The sequence below is a fragment of the Oncorhynchus tshawytscha genome, linkage group LG04, assembly GCF_018296145.1.
Source record: "Oncorhynchus tshawytscha isolate Ot180627B linkage group LG04, Otsh_v2.0, whole genome shotgun sequence".
NCBI lineage: Eukaryota > Metazoa > Chordata > Actinopteri > Salmoniformes > Salmonidae > Oncorhynchus > Oncorhynchus tshawytscha.
Window position 1 is genome coordinate 13,873,093 of NC_056432.1, and position 17,748 is coordinate 13,890,840.

Genomic DNA, 17,748 nt, shown 5'->3' on the forward strand with positions numbered 1-17,748 from the left:
AATCACTTTACTCAGCGACTAGATACTAAACTTCTATTTTTCTACCTAACACTTAAGATATAGATGAATATTTCACCAATAAACAGTATCAACCGTTCTTCAAACATTCTACAAATAAAAATGAGGTCCATGTTCCTTGAATACTGTAACATCCCTCCAACACACAATCACCTCTGTCTGTGGTTGTATCTAAAAGCCGTCCATGTCTATGGTGTTCTCAGAGAGGTGGTGGTGACAGAACCATAAGAGCCAAGCGACTGCCGGGTCATCGAAGGCCGTGTCAGTCTAGAGCGAGCTTGGCACCTGTACGATCCAGACGATAGTTTCCCCCGAAGATGAGCAACGTGACAGGAGTTCGTCAGGTCAGAGTTTGTTTCTGGTTCCCCACCGCTTACCCTAGCTATTTCCTGCTACGCTGGGCTGCTCTAACGCTAGGCCCCTCTAACACTAGGCTCCTCTAACGCTAGGCTCCTCTAACGCTAGGCTCCTCTAACGCTAGGCTCCTCTAACGCTAGGCCACGCTAACGTTAGGCTCCTCTAACGCTAGGCTCCTCTAATGCTAGGCTCCTCTAACGCTAGGCTCCTCTAATGCTAGGCCACGCTAACGCTAGGCTCCTCTAACGCTAGGCTCCTCTAACGCTAGGTTCCTCTAACGCTAGGCTCCTCTAGCGCTAGGCTCCTCTAACGCTAGGCTCCTCTAATGCTAGGCTCCTCTAACGCTAGGCTCCTCTAATGCTAGGCCACGCTAACGCTAGGCTCCTCTAACGCTAGGCTCCTCTAACGCTAGGCTCCTCTAACGCTAGGCTCCTCTAATGCTAGGCCATGCTAACGCTAGGCTCCTCTAACGCTAGGCTCCTCTAATGCTAGGTTCCTCTAACGCTAGGCTCCTCTAGCGCTAGGCTCCTCTAACGCTAGGCTCCTCTAATGCTAGGCTCCTCTAATGCTAGGCTCCTCTAACGCTAGGCTCTAACGCTAGGCCACGCTAACGCTAGGCTCCTCTAACGCTAGGCTCCTCTAACGCTAGGCTCCTCTAACGCTAGGCTCCTCTAACGCTAGGCTCCTCTAACGCTAGGCCATGCTAACGCTAGGCTCCTCTAACACTAGGCTTCTCTAAAGCTAGACTCCACTAACGCTAGACCACGCTAACATCAGTAAAGACAAACAAGCCAAAAATACGCCCTTCCTCTGATCTTTCGATGAGCCAGCAGACACCCCCCCGACCCCTGAAAAAAGTCAAGCTGAAAAAACAGAGGAAGTGAGGAGATGAGGCGGGATGCGTTTCCTCTGGAAGTGTAACTCAACAGATAAACATCCATCAGACGGATGGACGGGGGCCTGTAGGCCGGGCGGAGGTGTCGACAAGCAGAGGTGTTTCATGGTCAGCAGTGCCGTATCGGAGGCTTTACACTCATACATCCACATTGCATCAATTCTTTGTTAGCTACTTAGTTGAATTCAATTTTGTTGAATTGGAAAAAAAATCACAAAATCACAAATAACTATTATTTTAACTACAGTGTGTTATCACTGTTGTGTGACTCTAAGCCTGACTAGAGCGGGCCTGCCCAGCTCTGCCTCTCTCTCTCCCCTGGCTATCTGCTCTGTGACTGCAGCCCAGCAGTGGTGAGTCAGACCCTGGGAAGCCCCAGCCCCCTGCCCTTCTCCAGCCCCTCTCCCCAGCCCCTATCCCACTCTCCCCAGCCCCTCTGCCCCTCTTCCCAGCCCCTCTCCCCTGCCCCTCTCCCCAGCCCCCTAGCCCTCTCCCCAGCCCCCTGCCCCTCCCCAGCCCCTCTCCCCAGCCCCCTAGCCCTCACCCCGGCACCCTGCCCCTCCCCCAGCCCCCTGCCCCTCTCCCCAGCCCCCTAGCCCTCTTCCCAGCCCCCTGTACCTCTCCCTAGCCCCTCTCCCCAGCCCCCAGCCCCTCTCCCCAGCCCCCTAGCCCTCACCCCGGCACCCTGCCCCTTCCCCAGCCCCCTGCCCCTCTCTCCAGCCCCCTAGCCCTCTTCCCAGCCACCTGTCCCTCCCCTAGCCCCTCTCCCCAGCCCCCAGCCCCCTGCCCCTCTTCCCAGCCCCCTAGCCCTCTCCCCAGGCCCCCTGCCCCTCTCCCCAGCCCCCTGCCCCTCTCCCCAGCCCCCTAGCACTCTCCCCAGCCCTCTGCCCCCTCCCCAGCCCCCTCCCCAGCCCCCTAGCCCTCTCCCCAGCCCTCTGCCCCTCTCCCCAACCCCCTGCCCCTCCCCAGCCCCTTTCCCCAGCCCCCTGCCCCTCTCCCCAGCCCCCAGCCCTCTCCCCAGCCCCCTAGCCCTCTCCCCAGCCCCCTAGCCCTCTCCCCAGCCCCTCCCCCCAGCCCCCAGCCCCTCTCCCCAGCCCCCAGCCCCTCCCCCAGCCCCCAGCCCCTCTCCCCAGCCCCCTAGCCCTCTCCCCAGCCCTCCTAGCCCTCCCCCAGCCCCCCCCCCAGCCCTCTCCCCAGCCCCCTAGCCCTCTACCCAGCCCCCTAGCCCTCTCCCCAGCCCCTCCCCCAGCCCCCAGCCCCTCTCCCCAGCCCCCAGGCACACAGAGAAGCTTTCCAGCAGGAGATTTGTTCCACTTTATCTGCATATTTAGGCAGTTTTCAACATGCTCCTAACTGATAAAATGATGCCAGTCTGTCAGGCCGCTGCCAGCTCTGGAGCAGTGACCTTCTAGGGGAAGATTCCTTTTGAAAGAGGGAATGAAAATGAAAAAGAGAGAGAGGGAGAAAAGCTAGCCAGGCTAACAGGGAACCGGTCCAGGGTTTATCACGTTAAAAACAATAAACAGAGATGGTAGCAAACACCCCTCACACTAAACAGCCCCTCAGTGGGGCATTGCCATGCTGGTACCAATGTTGCTTCACAGATGATTAGCACCAACAGAAAGACAGACAGGCCTGTCTCCAGGTCCTTCTGCCAAATACCAAAACCTGCATGGAGAACACCTATGCAACAACAGCACCACAAATGGAGAGACAGGGAAGGGAATGAGAGACAGAGACAGAGACAAAGAGAGAGAGAGAGAGAGAGAGAGAGAGAGATCAGTGGGATGGAATGAAAGGGAGACTCATCCTTCAGTGCCGCCAGTGACTCCCTCCTCACTGCCTGACAGCTCTGTCACTCAAACCAAAACATCTGAAGGACAGCCAATGGCATGCCTTGGTTTGCCTTCAGACGTCTTAGTGTCTGTCTGATCAGGCGCCATTCACCATAGTGTCCCAGTAGCCGGAGGCTTCCCGGGCTCCAGGAGAGTGCAGTTAGCTCTTGGTGTGGTATGCTGTCTCTGTGTGTGTGTGTGTGTGTGTGTGTGAGAGAGAGAGAGGTTAGTGACAACGAGGAAACAGAAGTCTGTTGATGAACACATTGTGGTTAGCCATTATCTCCTCAGAGCAGAGCAATCCCCTACCATAGTAGCATACACACACACACACACACACACACACACACACACACACACACACACACACACACACACACACACACACACACACACACACACACACACCCCGTCGTGACAGCTGAATTATGGACAAGGATATGGATGGGAGGGATAGAGGGATGAATTGAGAAGCATTCCCTCAGCAGAGAAAAAGCTGGGTCATGGTACTTTGACACCCTTCCCTCCACCTCTGTCACCTCTGGCTGCTCTCTTGTGACTCACAGCACAATGGTGGTGCCTCCCTCCCTGTCAAGCCACCAAGGACACAAAGACAATCAAATCAACCTTTGACACGAGACCAGAGCGACTAGCAACCAAAGACTTGCTGAGCTGGACGCAACTTTACACTCACTCTCTCTCATTATCACCTATGTAAAAGTCATTAAGACCAATGCTCAATCTAATATGCCCGGAATAAGACAAGTCCTGATAACTGTGACATACAGAACCAGTCAAACGTTTGGACACACCTACTCATTCAAGGGTTTTTCTTTATTTGTCCTATTTTCTACATTGTAGAATAACAGTGAAGACATCAAAACTATGAAATAACACAAATGGAATTATGTAGTAACCAAATCAAATCAAAATATATTTTATATTTGAGATTCTTCAAAGTAGCCACCCTTTGCCTTGATGACAGCTTTACACACTCTTGGAATTCTCTCAACCAGCTTCATGAGGTATACATTTCAATTAACAGGTGTGCCTTGTTAAAAGTTCATTTGTGGAATTTCATTCCTTCCTAATGTGTTTGAGCCAATCAACTGTACTGTGAAAAGGTAGAGGTGGTATACAGAAGATAGCCTTACTTTGTAAAAGACCAAGTCCATAATATGGCAAGCAGCTCAAATAAAAAATCTGTCCTTTGGTCTGATGAGTCCATTTTTGGTTCCTACTGCCATGTCTTTGTGAGATGCAGAGTAGGTGAATGGATGATCTCCACATGTGTAGTTCCCACCGTGAATCACGGAGGAGTGATGGTGTGGGGGTGCTTTGCTGGTGACAATGACTGTGATTTATTTAGAATTCAAGACACACTTAACCAGCATCGCTACCACAGCCTTCTGCAGCGATACATCATCCCATCTGGTTTGCGCTTAGTGGGACTATCATTTTTTCAACAGGAAAATGACCCCATCACACCTCCAGGCTGTGTAAGGTCTATTTGACCAAGAAGGAGAGTGATGGTGTGCTGCACCAGATGACCTGGCCTCCACAATCACCTGACCTCAACCCAATTGAGATGCTTTGGGATGAGTTGGACCGCAGAGTAAAAGAAAAGCAAACACTTTCTGGTTACTACGTGATTCCATTTGTGTTATTTCATAGTTTTCATGTCGTCACTATTTTCTACAATGTTGAAAATAGTAATAAAAAATAAAAAAACTTGAATGTGAAGGTGTGTCCAAACATTTGACTGATACTGTATAACAGTGGCTAAGTCCTGGAGCCTCATTGTTTATAGACAGATTATTTCACTTAGAATTCACTGTAACACAATTCCAGTGGGTCAGAAGTTTGCATACACTAAGTTGACTGTGCCTTTAAACAGCTTAGAAAATTCCAGAAAATGATGTCATGGCTTTAGAAGCTTCTGATAGGCTAATTGACATAATTTGAGTCAATTGGAGGTGTACCTGTAGATGTATTTCAAGGCCTACCTTCAAACTCAGTGCCTCTTTGCTTGACATCATGGGAAAATCAAAAGAAATCGGAAAACAAATTGTAGATCCCCACAAGTCTGGTTCATCCTTCATCCTGGTTCATCCTTGTTCATCCAAACGCCTGAAGGTACCACGTTCATCTGTACAAACAATAGTATGCAAGTACAAACACCATGGGACCATGCAGCCGTCATAACACTCAAGAAGGAGACGTGTTCTGTCTCCTAGAGATAAATGTACTTTGGTGCGAAAAGTGCAAATCATTCCCAGAACAGCAAAGGACCTTGTGAAGATGCTGGACGAAACAGTATCTATATCCACAGTAAAACTAGTCCTATATCGACATAACCTGAAAGGCCGCTCAGCAAGGAAGAAGCCACTGCTCCAAAACCACCATTAAAAAGCCAGACATCGGTTTGCAACTGCACATGGGGACAAAGTTCGTACTTTTTGGAGAAATGTCCTCTGGTCTGATGAAACAAAAATAGAACTGTTCAGCATTAATGACATCATGGGGGTGCTTTTATGTTTGGCACTGCTCAAAACCACCATTAAAAAAGACTACGGTTTGCAACTGCACATGGGGACAAAGTTGCTTTTTGGAGAAATGTCCTCTGGTCTGATGAAACAAAAATAGAACTGTTTGGCCACCATGACCATTGTTATGTTTGGAGGAAAAAGGGGACCGTGAAGAACACCATCCCACATGAAGGGGGTGGCAGCATCATGTTGTGGGGGTGCTTTGCTGCAGGAGGGGCTGGTCCACTTCACAAAATAGATGGCGTCATGAGGAATGAAAATGATGTGGATATATTGAAGCAACATCTCAAGACATCAGTCAGGAATATAAAGCTTGGTCGCAAATGGGTTTTCCAAATGGACAATGACCCCAAGCATACTTCCAGAGTTGTGACAAAATGGCTTAAGGACAACAAAGTCAAGGTATTGTAGTGGCCATCACAAAACCTGACCTCAATCCTATAGCAAATGTGTGGGCAGAACTTAAAAAGCGTGTGCGAGCAAGGAGGCCTACAAACCTGACTCAGTTACACCAGCTCTGTCAGGAGGAATGGGCCAATATTCACCCAACTTATTGTGGGAAGCTTGTGGAAGGCTACCCGAAACATTTGACCAAAGTTAAACAATTTAAAGGCAATGCTACCAAATACTAATTGAGTGTATGTAAACTTCTGACCCACTGGGAATGTGATGAAAGAAATAAAAGCTGACATAAATAATTCTCTCTCCTATTATACTGACATTTCACATTCTTAAAATAAAGTGGTGATCCTAACTGACCTAAGATAGGGAATTTTTACTTGAATTAAATGCCAGGAATTGTGAAAACTGAGTTTAAATGTATTTGGCTGAGGTGTATGTAAATTTCCGACTTCAACTGTATATAGAGAGATAAAGATAGACAGAGAGATATAGATTAATAGAGATGTATATATAGAGAGAGAGATACAAAAAACATATACAGAGATTGAGAGAGAGGGAGAGATGAATCCACTGTCACACACACTACCTGCAGAGAGGCGAGGGCAGTCTGGTAGCATGGGCTCCACCGGTGTGTCCAGGGGCTCGGGGCTTGACACCCAGTTCCGGCAGTGCTGTGGGGGGAGGAGGTGGTGAAGAGAGGAGAGACGGGGGAAGGAGACAGGAACAAGCAATTAAAAGCCCTGTGACACACTGCTCAGACTAGTCAGATTTTGTTTGTGATGGCGAGCCGGGACGCCCCAGGGGGGTGTCTACGCAGCCTGGTGACCCATAACCCCTCAACACCCCCCTCCGCCAGTCCACAGCCTTACACTTAGAGACAGCAGAGGAGCGCTTCTTCAGACATATCTTTATCCCTTCCCTCTTGTCTTCACCCTTCTACATGTGGAATGCTGCTTTATACAGTGCATTGTGTGTGTGTGTGTGTGTGTGTGTGTGTGTGTGTGTGTGTGTGTGTGTGTGTGTGTGTGTGTGTGTGTGTGTGTGTGTGATGATTCCGACTGACAGTGTGTGTTATGTCCAGTGGGTTGATGGTGCAGTGTGGTATGTGTTAGTTTGACGGGTGTGGAGGAGGGAGAGGGAGGATGAAGAGAAGGAGGAATGCATGGAGAAGACGTTCCTGAGATAAGATACAAGTGAAATAGAAGAAACAGAAATGCAAAGGGGATTAGGCTGGCCTCCTGACCAATCACTGAGATTAGGCTGGCCTCCTGACCAATCACAGCTTATCTGATCTTGTTTACTTTTTCCTCGACCCGCCTGATAGCCAATACAGTGCTTGTGTGTGTGGGGGTGTGTTTGTGTGTGTGTTGGGAGAGGGTCCCATCCTTGAAGACCTCCTCCATCGCCCCCCTCCACACCCCAGTGATCACCCTCTCCCAAGGTCCTGCTTCTTTCGGACAGAGAGGGAGCTGACTGGGCCGATCAGGAGGCCAGTGAACCCCACACCCCCCACCTTGCCTAGATCCCTGGGTATCCTCACACTGCCTCCCACCCACACCCTTCCTCAACCTGTCCTCCCACTGACCCCCTCCCCCTGAGCCCTCTGCCACCCAAGGGTCACTATGCCCCCACCCGGGACCCACCCGCATCATCTGGACATTCCTTTGTGTGTGTGTGTGTGTGTGTGTGTGTGTGCGAGAGAGGGAGAGAGAAAGAAACTGTGTATGTGTGTGTGTGACTGTTGTGTGTGTGTGTGTGTCAGCACATGCGTTCTCCAGCGAAATTACACGTTTATATGGTGAAGAGGCCGGCCCGGTCGGTCGGTATGCTCTTTGTTTTCTCTCGGTTGTCTTCTTATCTCCGGGCGGCAATTTTCACATTTTTATACTACCATGCAGATTTTCCTCAGGTGTAGCCCTCAGGTGTAGCCCTCACAGGTAGCCCTCAGGTGTAGCCCTCAGCGGTAGCCCTCAGGTGTAGCCCTCAGCGGTAGCCCTCAGGTGTAGCCCTCAGCGGTAGCCCTCAGGTGTAGCCCTCAGCGGTAGCCCTCAGGTGTAGCCCTCAGCGGTAGCCCTCAGGTGTAGCCCTCAGCGGTAGCCCTCAGGTGTAGCCCTCAGGTGTAGCCCTCAGGTGTAGCCCTCAGCGGTAGCCCTCAGGGTAGCCCTCAGGTGTAGCCCTCAGCAGTAGCCCTCAGGTGTAGCCCTCAGCGGTAGCCCTCAGGTGTAGCCCTCAGCGGTAGCCCTCAGCGGTAGCCCTCAGGGGTAGCCCTCAGGTGTAGCCCTAGCGGTAGCCCTCAGGTGTAGCCCTCAGGTGTAGCCCTCAGCGGTAGCCCTCAGGTGTAGCCCTCAGGTGTAGCCCTCAGGTGTAGCCCTCAGCGGTAGCCCTCAGCGGTAGCCCTCAGCGGTAGCCCTCAGGGGTAGCCCTCAGGTGTAGCCCTAGCGGTAGCCCTCAGTGTAGCCCTCAGCGGTAGCCCTCAGCGGTAGCCCTCAGGGGTAGCCCTCAGGGTAGCCCTCAGCGGTAGCCCTCATGTGTAGCCCTCAGGTGTAGCCCTAGCGGTAGCCCTCAGGTGTAGCCCTCAGCGGTAGCCCTCAGGGGTAGCCCTCAGCAGTAGCCCTCAGGTGTAGCCCTCAGGTGTAGCCCTCAGGTGTAGCCCTCAGGTGTAGCCCTCAGGTGTAGCCCTCAGGGTAGCCCTCAGCGGTAGCCCTCAGCGGTAGCCCTCAGGGGTAGCCCTCAGGTGTAGCCCTAGCGGTAGCCCTCAGTGTAGCCCTCAGCGGTAGCCCTCAGGGGTAGCCCTCAGCGGTAGCCCTCAGTGTAGCCCTCATGTGTAGCCCTCAGGTGTAGCCTCAGCGGTAGCCCTCAGGTGTAGCCCTCAGCAGTAGCCCTCAGCGGTAGCCCTCATGTGTAGCCCTCAGGTGTAGCCCTCAGGTGTAGCCCTAGCGGTAGCTCTCAGGTGTAGCCCTCAGCGGTAGCCCTCAGGTGTAGCCCTCAGGGTAGCCCTCAGGTGTAGCCCTCAGGTGTAGCCCCCAGGTGTAGCCCTCAGGTGTAGCCTCAGGTGTAGCCCCCAGGTGTAGCCCCCAGGTGTAGCCCTCAGGTGTAGCCCCCAGGTGTAGCCCTCAACTCTCTGTGTTTGTTTCCAACTCTATGACAACAACTTAATGTAAACTTCACGTTCATTTCAGAGTCATGCACCTGTAGTGAGGATCAATCCACCTTATTCATGTCTGTAGGCAACAAATACACACATCATTCTGATAAGGAAGTAAGGAAAGAAAAACATGATTTGTACGTATATTGATGGGGATATAGCTATAAGGGTCAGAGGGCAACATTTTTTATGTTGTCACCTTTCTTTAACAATTCAGTGAGGAGGAACTTTAGTGTAACCAGAGATTTAGTTACAGCATAACGGATGGACAGACAGACAGACTCATTGTATCTCCCTAATTCATTCCATCTGGAAGAAGAAGATGTCAGCTGTGCTGGTGTGCTTTGAGTGGGGGGAGGCATTTCAAAGGCCACCCTCCCGCTCCCTGCCAATGGAGGAGCAGGGGCCGGCGTTTCAACAGATTTGTCAAGGCAACCCCAACGTTGTGGGAACAGAGAGAGCAGGCTGAGGTTCGGTCAGATACAGGCTAGCACACTGCATGGGATTAGAGGGACTTGGACAAAACGATGCCACATCAAATTCTCTCTCAGACATTATTACTATCAATACTTCATGCCAGGACGCCAATCCATGGCAACATTGAACTGAATGAGACACCACAAACATAAACAGGTCACCCTGGTTTGTCTGCGCTGGTTTGTGTGTGTGTGTGTGTGTGTGTGTGTGTGTGTGTGTGTTTGTGTGTGTGTGTGTGTGTGTGTGTGTGTGTGCACGGCAAAAAGTGAAATCTAAGTATCAAGCTATTTTTTTGTTAAAATAAGCTAAATTATCTGCCAACGACGTTAAATAATTTAGCTTAGTACAATTTTTGGGGGAAATATTATCACTCAATATAAAATATCTAGGCATGCTTAGATTTCACTTTGTGTGTGTGTGTTTGAAATGCTTTGTCTTAGACTGAAATATGCTTGAAAAAAGGAAAGGAGAGGAGGAGAGGAGAGGAGGAGAAGCCAACATACACATACACACGCTGCAGCTTTTTCACGCAAACTCATTCAGTCCCACCATTATTAATCAGAAACATATGGCTCCGAAACCCCACAATCCTTTTGGAGCCTGGCGGCAGAAACCGGTGGCCGGCCGGGACTTAACGGGATGCTAACAGTGTTCCTAATGGCGCACTGTTATGATTTCAAAGTGTAAACGGCAGACAGGTGTTACTGGGAAAGAGGTCCTACCTGTGCAACACTTTTAAGCCTCCCATCAGGCCTATAATGAGCCACCTGCTCTGGGCTACAGCCTGCAGTAAAGCCTGCCTCCCACTGCGCTCACTGACTAGCCCACTTAACCAGCACAAACATACTGTACGTGTGTGTACCTACCACGGCTGCTATAGCATGGCTAACAGTATGGAGACCAAACGCTGCTTTGACAGTAGGCTATACTACAGCTTTGCAGATACAGTGATACACACAGGTCCTGGAAGTGCTGACAATATATAGCCTGTATGTCCCCCGAACCACCTTAACACATACACACACGCTCACATGACCGATCCTACATAAACATGCTGATGCATTGCCCACCACGTGAGCCCTGTAGCGCGCCCATCTCCTCCCAAACCTCTGTAGCCTGTCGCATCAAGACTCACACACATACAGTAAATCCAAACCTTCTCAAACCCCAGACACCAAACATCACTACTCAGACATCCTTTAACTGCCTGAGACCCCTGACTTGTTCCCTGTGGGCCAGAACCCACTACTGTTTGACTTGTTCCCTGTGGGCAAGAACCCACTACTGTTTGACTTGTTCCCTGTGGGCCAGAACCCACTACTGTTTGACTTGTTCCCTGTGGGCCAGAACCCACTACTGTTTGACTTGTTCCCTGTGGGCCAGAACCCACTACTGTTTGACTTGTTCCCTGTGGGCCAGAACCCACTACTGTTTGTGTAATCTCAGTGGATTATGATGCTTTATTCATGGCAGTGCCATCCTTTGCATGTGTGTGACCAGCACAGTGACAAGTGACACCTTGGGCTGTGACAGGCTGCCATCTGCACACCTCTCTGTCCTCTTCCCTCTGTTCCCTCTCTACATGTCTCTACCTCTGTCCTCTTCCCTCTGTTCCCCCTCTACATGTCTCTACCTCTGTCCTCTTCCCTCTGTTCCCTCTCTACATGTCTCTACCTCTGTCCTCTTCCCTCTGTTCCCCCTCTACATGTCTCTACCTCTATCCTCTTCCCTCTGCTCCCTCTCTACATGTCTCTACCTCTGTCCTCTTCCCTCTGTTCCCTCTCTACATGTCTCTACCTCTGTCCTCTTCCCTCTGTTCCCCCTCTACATGTCTCTACCTCTGTCCTCTTCCCTCTGTTCCCCCTCTACATGTCTCTACCTCTATCCTCTTCCCTCTGCTCCCTCTCTACATGTCTCTACCTCTGTCCTCTTCCCTCTGTTCCCTCTCTACATGTCTCTACCTCTGTCCTCTTCCCTCTGTTCCCCCTCTACATGTCTCTACCTCTGTCCTCTTCCCTCTGTTCCCTCTCTACATGTCTCTACCTCTGTCCTACATTCTCCTCTGTTCCCTCTGTTCCCTCTACATGTCTCTACCTCTATCCTCTTCCCTCTGTTCCCTCTCTACATGTCTCTACCTCTATCCTCTTCCCTCTGTTCCCTCTCTACATGTCTCTACCTCTATCCTCTTCCCTCTGTTCCCCTCTACATGTCTCTACCTCTGTCCTCTTCCCTCTGTTCCCCCTCTACATGTCTCTACCTCTATCCTCTTCCCTCTGCTCCCCCTCTCTACATGTCTCTACCTCTGTCCTCTTCCCTCTGTTCCCTCTCTACATGTCTCTACCTCTGTCCTCTTCCCTCTGTTCCCCCTCTACATGTCTCTACCTCTGTCCTCTTCCCTCTGTTCCCTCTCTACATGTCTCTACCTCTGTCCTCTTCCCTCTGTTCCCTCTCTACATGTCTCTACCTCTGTCCTCTTCCCTCTGTTCCCCCTCTACATGTCTCTACCTCTATCCTCTTCCCTCTGTTTCTACCTCTCTACATGTCTCTACCTCTATCCTCTTCCCTCTGTTCCCTCTCTACATGTCTCTACCTCTATCCTCTTCCCTCTGTTCCCTCTCTACATGTCTCTACCTCTATCCTCTTCCCTCTGTTCCCCCTCTACATGTCTCTACCTCTATCCTCTTCCCTCTGCTCCCTCTCTACATGTCTCTACCTCTGTCCTCTTCCCTCTGTTCCCTCTCTACATGTCTCTACCTCTGTCCTCTTCCCTCTGTTCCCCCCTCTACATGTCTCTACCTCTGTCCTCTTCCCTCTGTTCCCTCTCTACATGTCTCTACCTCTGTCCTCTTCCCTCTGTTCCCTCTCTACATGTCTCTACCTCTATCCTCTTCCCTCTGTTCCCTCTCTACATGTCTCTACCTCTATCCTCTTCCCTCTGTTCCCTCTCTACATGTCTCTACCTCTATCCTCTTCCCTCTGTTCCCTCTCTACATGTCTCTACCTCTGTCCTCTTCCCTCTGTTCCCCCTCTACATGTCTCTACCTCTATCCTCTTCCCTCTGCTCCCTCTCTACATGTCTCTACCTCTGTCCTCTTCCCTCTGTTCCCTCTCTACATGTCTCTCTCTACCTACATGTCTCTACCTCTGTCCTCTTCCTCTTCCCTCTGTTCCCCCTCTACATGTCTCTACCTCTGTCCTCTTCCCTCTGTTCCCTCTCTACATGTCTCTACCTCTGTCCTCTTCCCTCTGTTCCCTCTCTACATGTCTCTACCTCTGTCCTCTTCCCTCTGTTCCCCCTCTACATGTCTCTACCTCTATCCTCTTCCCTCTGTTCCCTCTCTACATGTCTCTACCTCTATCCTCTTCCCTCTGTTCCCCCTCTACATGTCTCTACCTCTGTCCTCTCCCTCCCTCTCTACATGTCTCTACCTCTATCCTCTTCCTCTGTTCCCTCTCTACATGTCTCTACCTCTGTCCTCTTCCCTCTGTTCCCCCTCTACATGTCTCTACCTCTGTCCTCTTCCCTCTGTTCCCTCTCTACATGTCTCTACCTCTGTCCTCTTCCCTCTGTTCCCTCTCTACATGTCTCTACCTCTGTCCTCTTCCCTCTGTTGTTCCCCTCTACATGTCTCTACCTCTATCCTCTTCCCTCTGTTCCCTCTCTACATGTCTCTACCTCTATCCTCTTCCCTCTGTTCCCTCTCTACATGTCTCTACCTCTATCCTCTTCCCTCTGTTCCCTCTCTACATGTCTCTACCTCTATCCTCTTCCCTCTGTTCCCCCTCTACATGTCTCTACCTCTATCCTCTTCCCTCTGCTCCCTCTCTACATGTCTCTACCTCTGTCCTCTTCCCTCTGTTCCCTCTCTACATGTCTCTACCTCTGTCCTCTTCCCTCTGTTCCCCCTCTACATGTCTCTACCTCTGTCCTCTTCCCTCTGTTCCCTCTCTACATGTCTCTACCTCTGTCCTCTTCCCTCTGTTCCCTCTCTACATGTCTCTACCTCTATCCTCTTCCCTCTGTTCCCTGTTCTCTACATGTCTCTACCTCTATCCTCTTCCCTCTGTTCCCTCTCTACATGTCTCTACCTCTATCCTCTTCCCTCTGTTCCCTCTCTACATGTCTCTACCTCTGTCCTCTTCCCTCTGTTCCCCCTCTACATGTCTCTACCTCTATCCTCTTCCCCTCTGCTTCCCTCTCTACATGTCTCTACCTCTGTCCTCTTCCCTCTGTTCCCTCTCTACATGTCTCTATCCCTCTGTCCTCTTCCCTCTGTTCCCCCTCTACATGTCTCTACCTCTGTCCTCTTCCCTCTGTTCCCTCTCTACATGTCTCTACCTCTGTCCTCTTCCCTCTGTTCCCTCTCTACATGTCTCTACCTCTGTCCTCTTCCCTCTGTTCCCCCTCTACATGTCTCTACCTCTATCCTCTTCCCTCTGTTCCCTCTCTACATGTCTCTACCTCTATCCTCTTCCCTCTGTTCCCCCTCTACATGTCTCTACCTCTGTCCTCTTCCCTCTCTACATGTCTCTACCTCTATCCTCTTCCCTCTCTACATGTCTCTACCTCTATCCTCTTCCCTCTGTTCCCTCTCTACATGTCTCTACCTCTGTCCTCTTCCCTCTGTTCCCCCTCTACATGTCTCTACCTCTGTCCTCTTCCCTCTGTTCCCTCTCTACATGTCTCTACCTCTGTCCTCTTCCCTCTGTTCCCCCTCTACATGTCTCTACCTCTATCCTCTTCCCTCTGTTCCCTCTCTACATGTCTCTACCTCTGTCCTCTTCCCTCTGTTCCCCCTCTACATGTCTCTACCTCTGTCCTCTTCCCTCTCTACATGTCTCTACATGTCTCTGTCCTCTTCCCTCTGTTCCCTCTCTACATGTCTCTACCTCTGTCCTCTTCCCTCTGTTCCCTCTCTACATGTCTCTACCTCTATCCTCTTCCCTCTGTTCCCTCTCTACATGTCTCTACCTCTATCCTCTTCCCTCTGTTCCCCCTCTACATGTCTCTACCTCTATCCTCTTCCCTCTGTTCCCTCTCTACATGTCTCTACCTCTGTCCTCTTCCCTCTGTTCCCTCTCTACATGTCTCTACCTCTGTCCTCTTCCCTCTGTTCCCCCTCTACATGTCTCTACCTCTATCCTCTTCCCTCTGTTCCCTCTCTACATGTCTCTACCTCTATCCTCTTCCCTCTGTTCCCTCTCTACATGTCTCTACCTCTATCCTCTTCCCTCTGTTCCCTCTCTACATGTCTCTACCTCTATCCTCTTCCCTCTGTTCCCTCTCTACATGTCTCTACCTCTGTCCTCTTCCCTCTGTTCCCCCTCTACATCTCTACCTCTGTCCTCTTCCCTCTCTACATGTCTCTACCTCTATCCTCTTCCCTCTCTACATGTCTCTACCTCTGTCCTCTTCCCTCTCTACATGTCTCTACCTCTGTCCTCTTCCCCCTCTACATGTCTCTACCTCTGTCCTCTTCCCTCTCTACATGTCTCTACCTCTATCCTCTTCCCTCTCTACATGTCTCTACCTCTATCCTCTTCCCTCTCTACATGTCTCTACCTCTGTCCTCTTCCCTCTCTACATGTCTCTACCTCTATCCTCTTCCCTCTGTTCCCTCTCTACATGTCTCTACCTCTGTCCTCTTCCCTCTGTTCCCTCTCTACATGTCTCTACCTCTGTCCTCTTCCCTCTGTTCCCTCTCTACATGTCTCTACCTCTATCCTCTTCCCTCTGTTCCCTCTCTACATGTCTCTACCTCTATCCTCTTCCCTCTGTTCCCCCTCTACATGTCTCTACCTCTATCCTCTTCCCTCTGTTCCCTCTCTACATGTCTCTACCTCTGTCCTCTTCCCTCTGTTCCCTCTCTACATGTCTCTACCTCTGTCCTCTTCCCTCTGTTCCCCCTCTACATGTCTCTACCTCTATCCTCTTCCCTCTGTTCCCTCTCTACATGTCTCTACCTCTATCCTCTTCCCTCTGTTCCCTCTCTACATGTCTCTACCTCTATCCTCTTCCCTCTCTACATGTCTCTACCTCTGTCCTCTTCCCTCTGTTCCCTCTCTACATGTCTCTACCTCTATCCTCTTCCCTCTCTACATGTCTCTACCTCTATCCTCTTCCCTCTGTTCCCTCTCTACATGTCTCTACCTCTATCCTCTTCCCTCTCTACATGTCTCTACCTCTGTCCTCTTCCCTCTGTTCCCTCTCTACATGTCTCTACCTCTATCCTCTTCCCTCTCTACATGTCTCTACCTCTGTCCTCTTCCCTCTGTTCCCTCTCTACATGTCTCTACCTCTATCCTCTTCCCTCTCTACATGTCTCTACCTCTGTCCTCTTCCCTCTGTTCCCTCTCTACATGTCTCTACCTCTATCCTCTTCCCTCTCTACATGTCTCTACCTCTGTCCTCTTCCCTCTGTTCCCCCTCTACATGTCTCTACCTCTGTCCTCTTCCCTCTGTTCCCTCTCTACATGTCTCTACCTCTATCCTCTTCCCTCTGTTCCCTCTCTACATGTCTCTACCTCTGTCCTCTTCCCTCTGTTCCCTCTCTACATGTCTCTACCTCTGTCCTCTTCCCTCTGTTCCCCCTCTACATGTCTCTACCTCTATCCTCTTCCCTCTGTTCCCTCTCTACATGTCTCTACCTCTATCCTCTTCCCTCTGTTCCCCCTCTACATGTCTCTACCTCTATCCTCTTCCCTCTGTTCCCTCTCTACATGTCTCTACCTCTGTCCTCTTCCCTCTGTTCCCCCTCTACATGTCTCTACCTCTGTCCTCTTCACTCTGTTCCCTCTCTACATGTCTCTACCTCTGTCCTCTTCCCTCTGTTCCCTCTCTACATGTCTCTACCTCTATCCTCTTCCCTCTGTTCCCTCTCTACATGTCTCTACCTCTGTCCTCTTCCCTCTGTTCCCTCTCTACATGTCTCTACCTCTATCCTCTTCCCTCTGTTCCCTCTCTACATGTCTCTACCTCTATCCTCTTCCCTCTGTTCCCTCTCTACATGTCTCTACCTCTGTCCTCTTCCCTCTGTTCCCTCTCTACATGTCTCTACCTCTATCCTCTTCCCTCTGTTCCCTCTCTACATGTCTCTACCTCTGTCCTCTTCCCTCTGTTCCCTCTCTACATGTCTCTACCTCTATCCTCTTCCCTCTGTTCCCTCTCTACATGTCTCTACCTCTGTCCTCTTCCCTCTGTTCCCTCTCTACATGTCTCTACCTCTATCCTCTTCCCTCTGTTCCCTCTCTACATGTCTCTACCTCTGTCCTCTTCCCTCTGTTCCCTCTCTACATGTCTCTACCTCTGTCCTCTTCCCTCTGTTCCCTCTCTACATGTCTCTACCTCTATCCTCTTCCCTCTGTTCCCCCTCTACATGTCTCTACCTCTATCCTCTTCCCTCTCTTCCCCCTCTATATGTCTCTACCTCTATCCTCTTCCCTCTGTTCCCCCTCTATATGTCTCTACCTCTATCCTCTTCCCTCTGTTCCCTCTCTACATGTCTCTACCTCTATCCTCTTCCCTCTGTTCCCTCTCTACATGTCTCTACCTCTGTCCTCTTCCCTCTGTTCCCTCTCTACATGTCTCTACCTCTGTCCTCTTCCCTCTGTTCCCCCTCTACATGTCTCTACCTCTATCCTCTTCCCTCTGTTCCCTCTCTACATGTCTCTACCTCTATCCTCTTCCCTCTGTTCCCTCTCTACATGTCTCTACCTCTATCCTCTTCCCTCTGTTCCCCCTCTACATGTCTCTACCTCTATCCTCTTCCCTCTGCTCCCTCTCTACATGTCTCTACCTCTATCCTCTTCCCTCTGTTCCCTCTCTACATGTCTCTACCTCTATCCTCTTCCCTCTGTTCCCCCTCTACATGTCTCTACCTCTATCCTCTTCCCTCTGTTCCCCCTCTATATGTCTCTACCTCTATCCTCTTCCCTCTGTTCCCCCTCTATATGTCTCTACCTCTGTCCTCTTCCCTCTGTTCCCTCTCTACATGTCTCTACCTCTATCCCCTTCCCTCTGTTCCCTCTCTACATGTCTCTACCTCTATCCTCTTCCCTCTGTTCCCCCTC

General features: G+C 50.8%; 1 protein-coding gene across 3 annotated transcripts in view; it reads right to left on the minus strand.

Annotated features, from left to right (window-relative positions):
• LOC112247110 (cotranscriptional regulator FAM172A homolog) overlaps positions 1-17,748 on the minus strand; it is a 347,725-nt gene that overhangs the window by 72,354 nt on the left and 257,623 nt on the right. For 2 of the 3 annotated variants that reach the window (XM_042320348.1, XM_042320350.1), the window contains exon 10: positions 6,643-6,727. In XM_042320348.1, the coding sequence (XP_042176282.1) occupies positions 6,643-6,727 (85 nt within the window). Of the gene's footprint in view, positions 1-6,642; positions 6,728-7,760; positions 9,196-17,748 lie in introns of those variants that run through there. The other variant, XM_042320349.1, reaches the window with a different exon arrangement.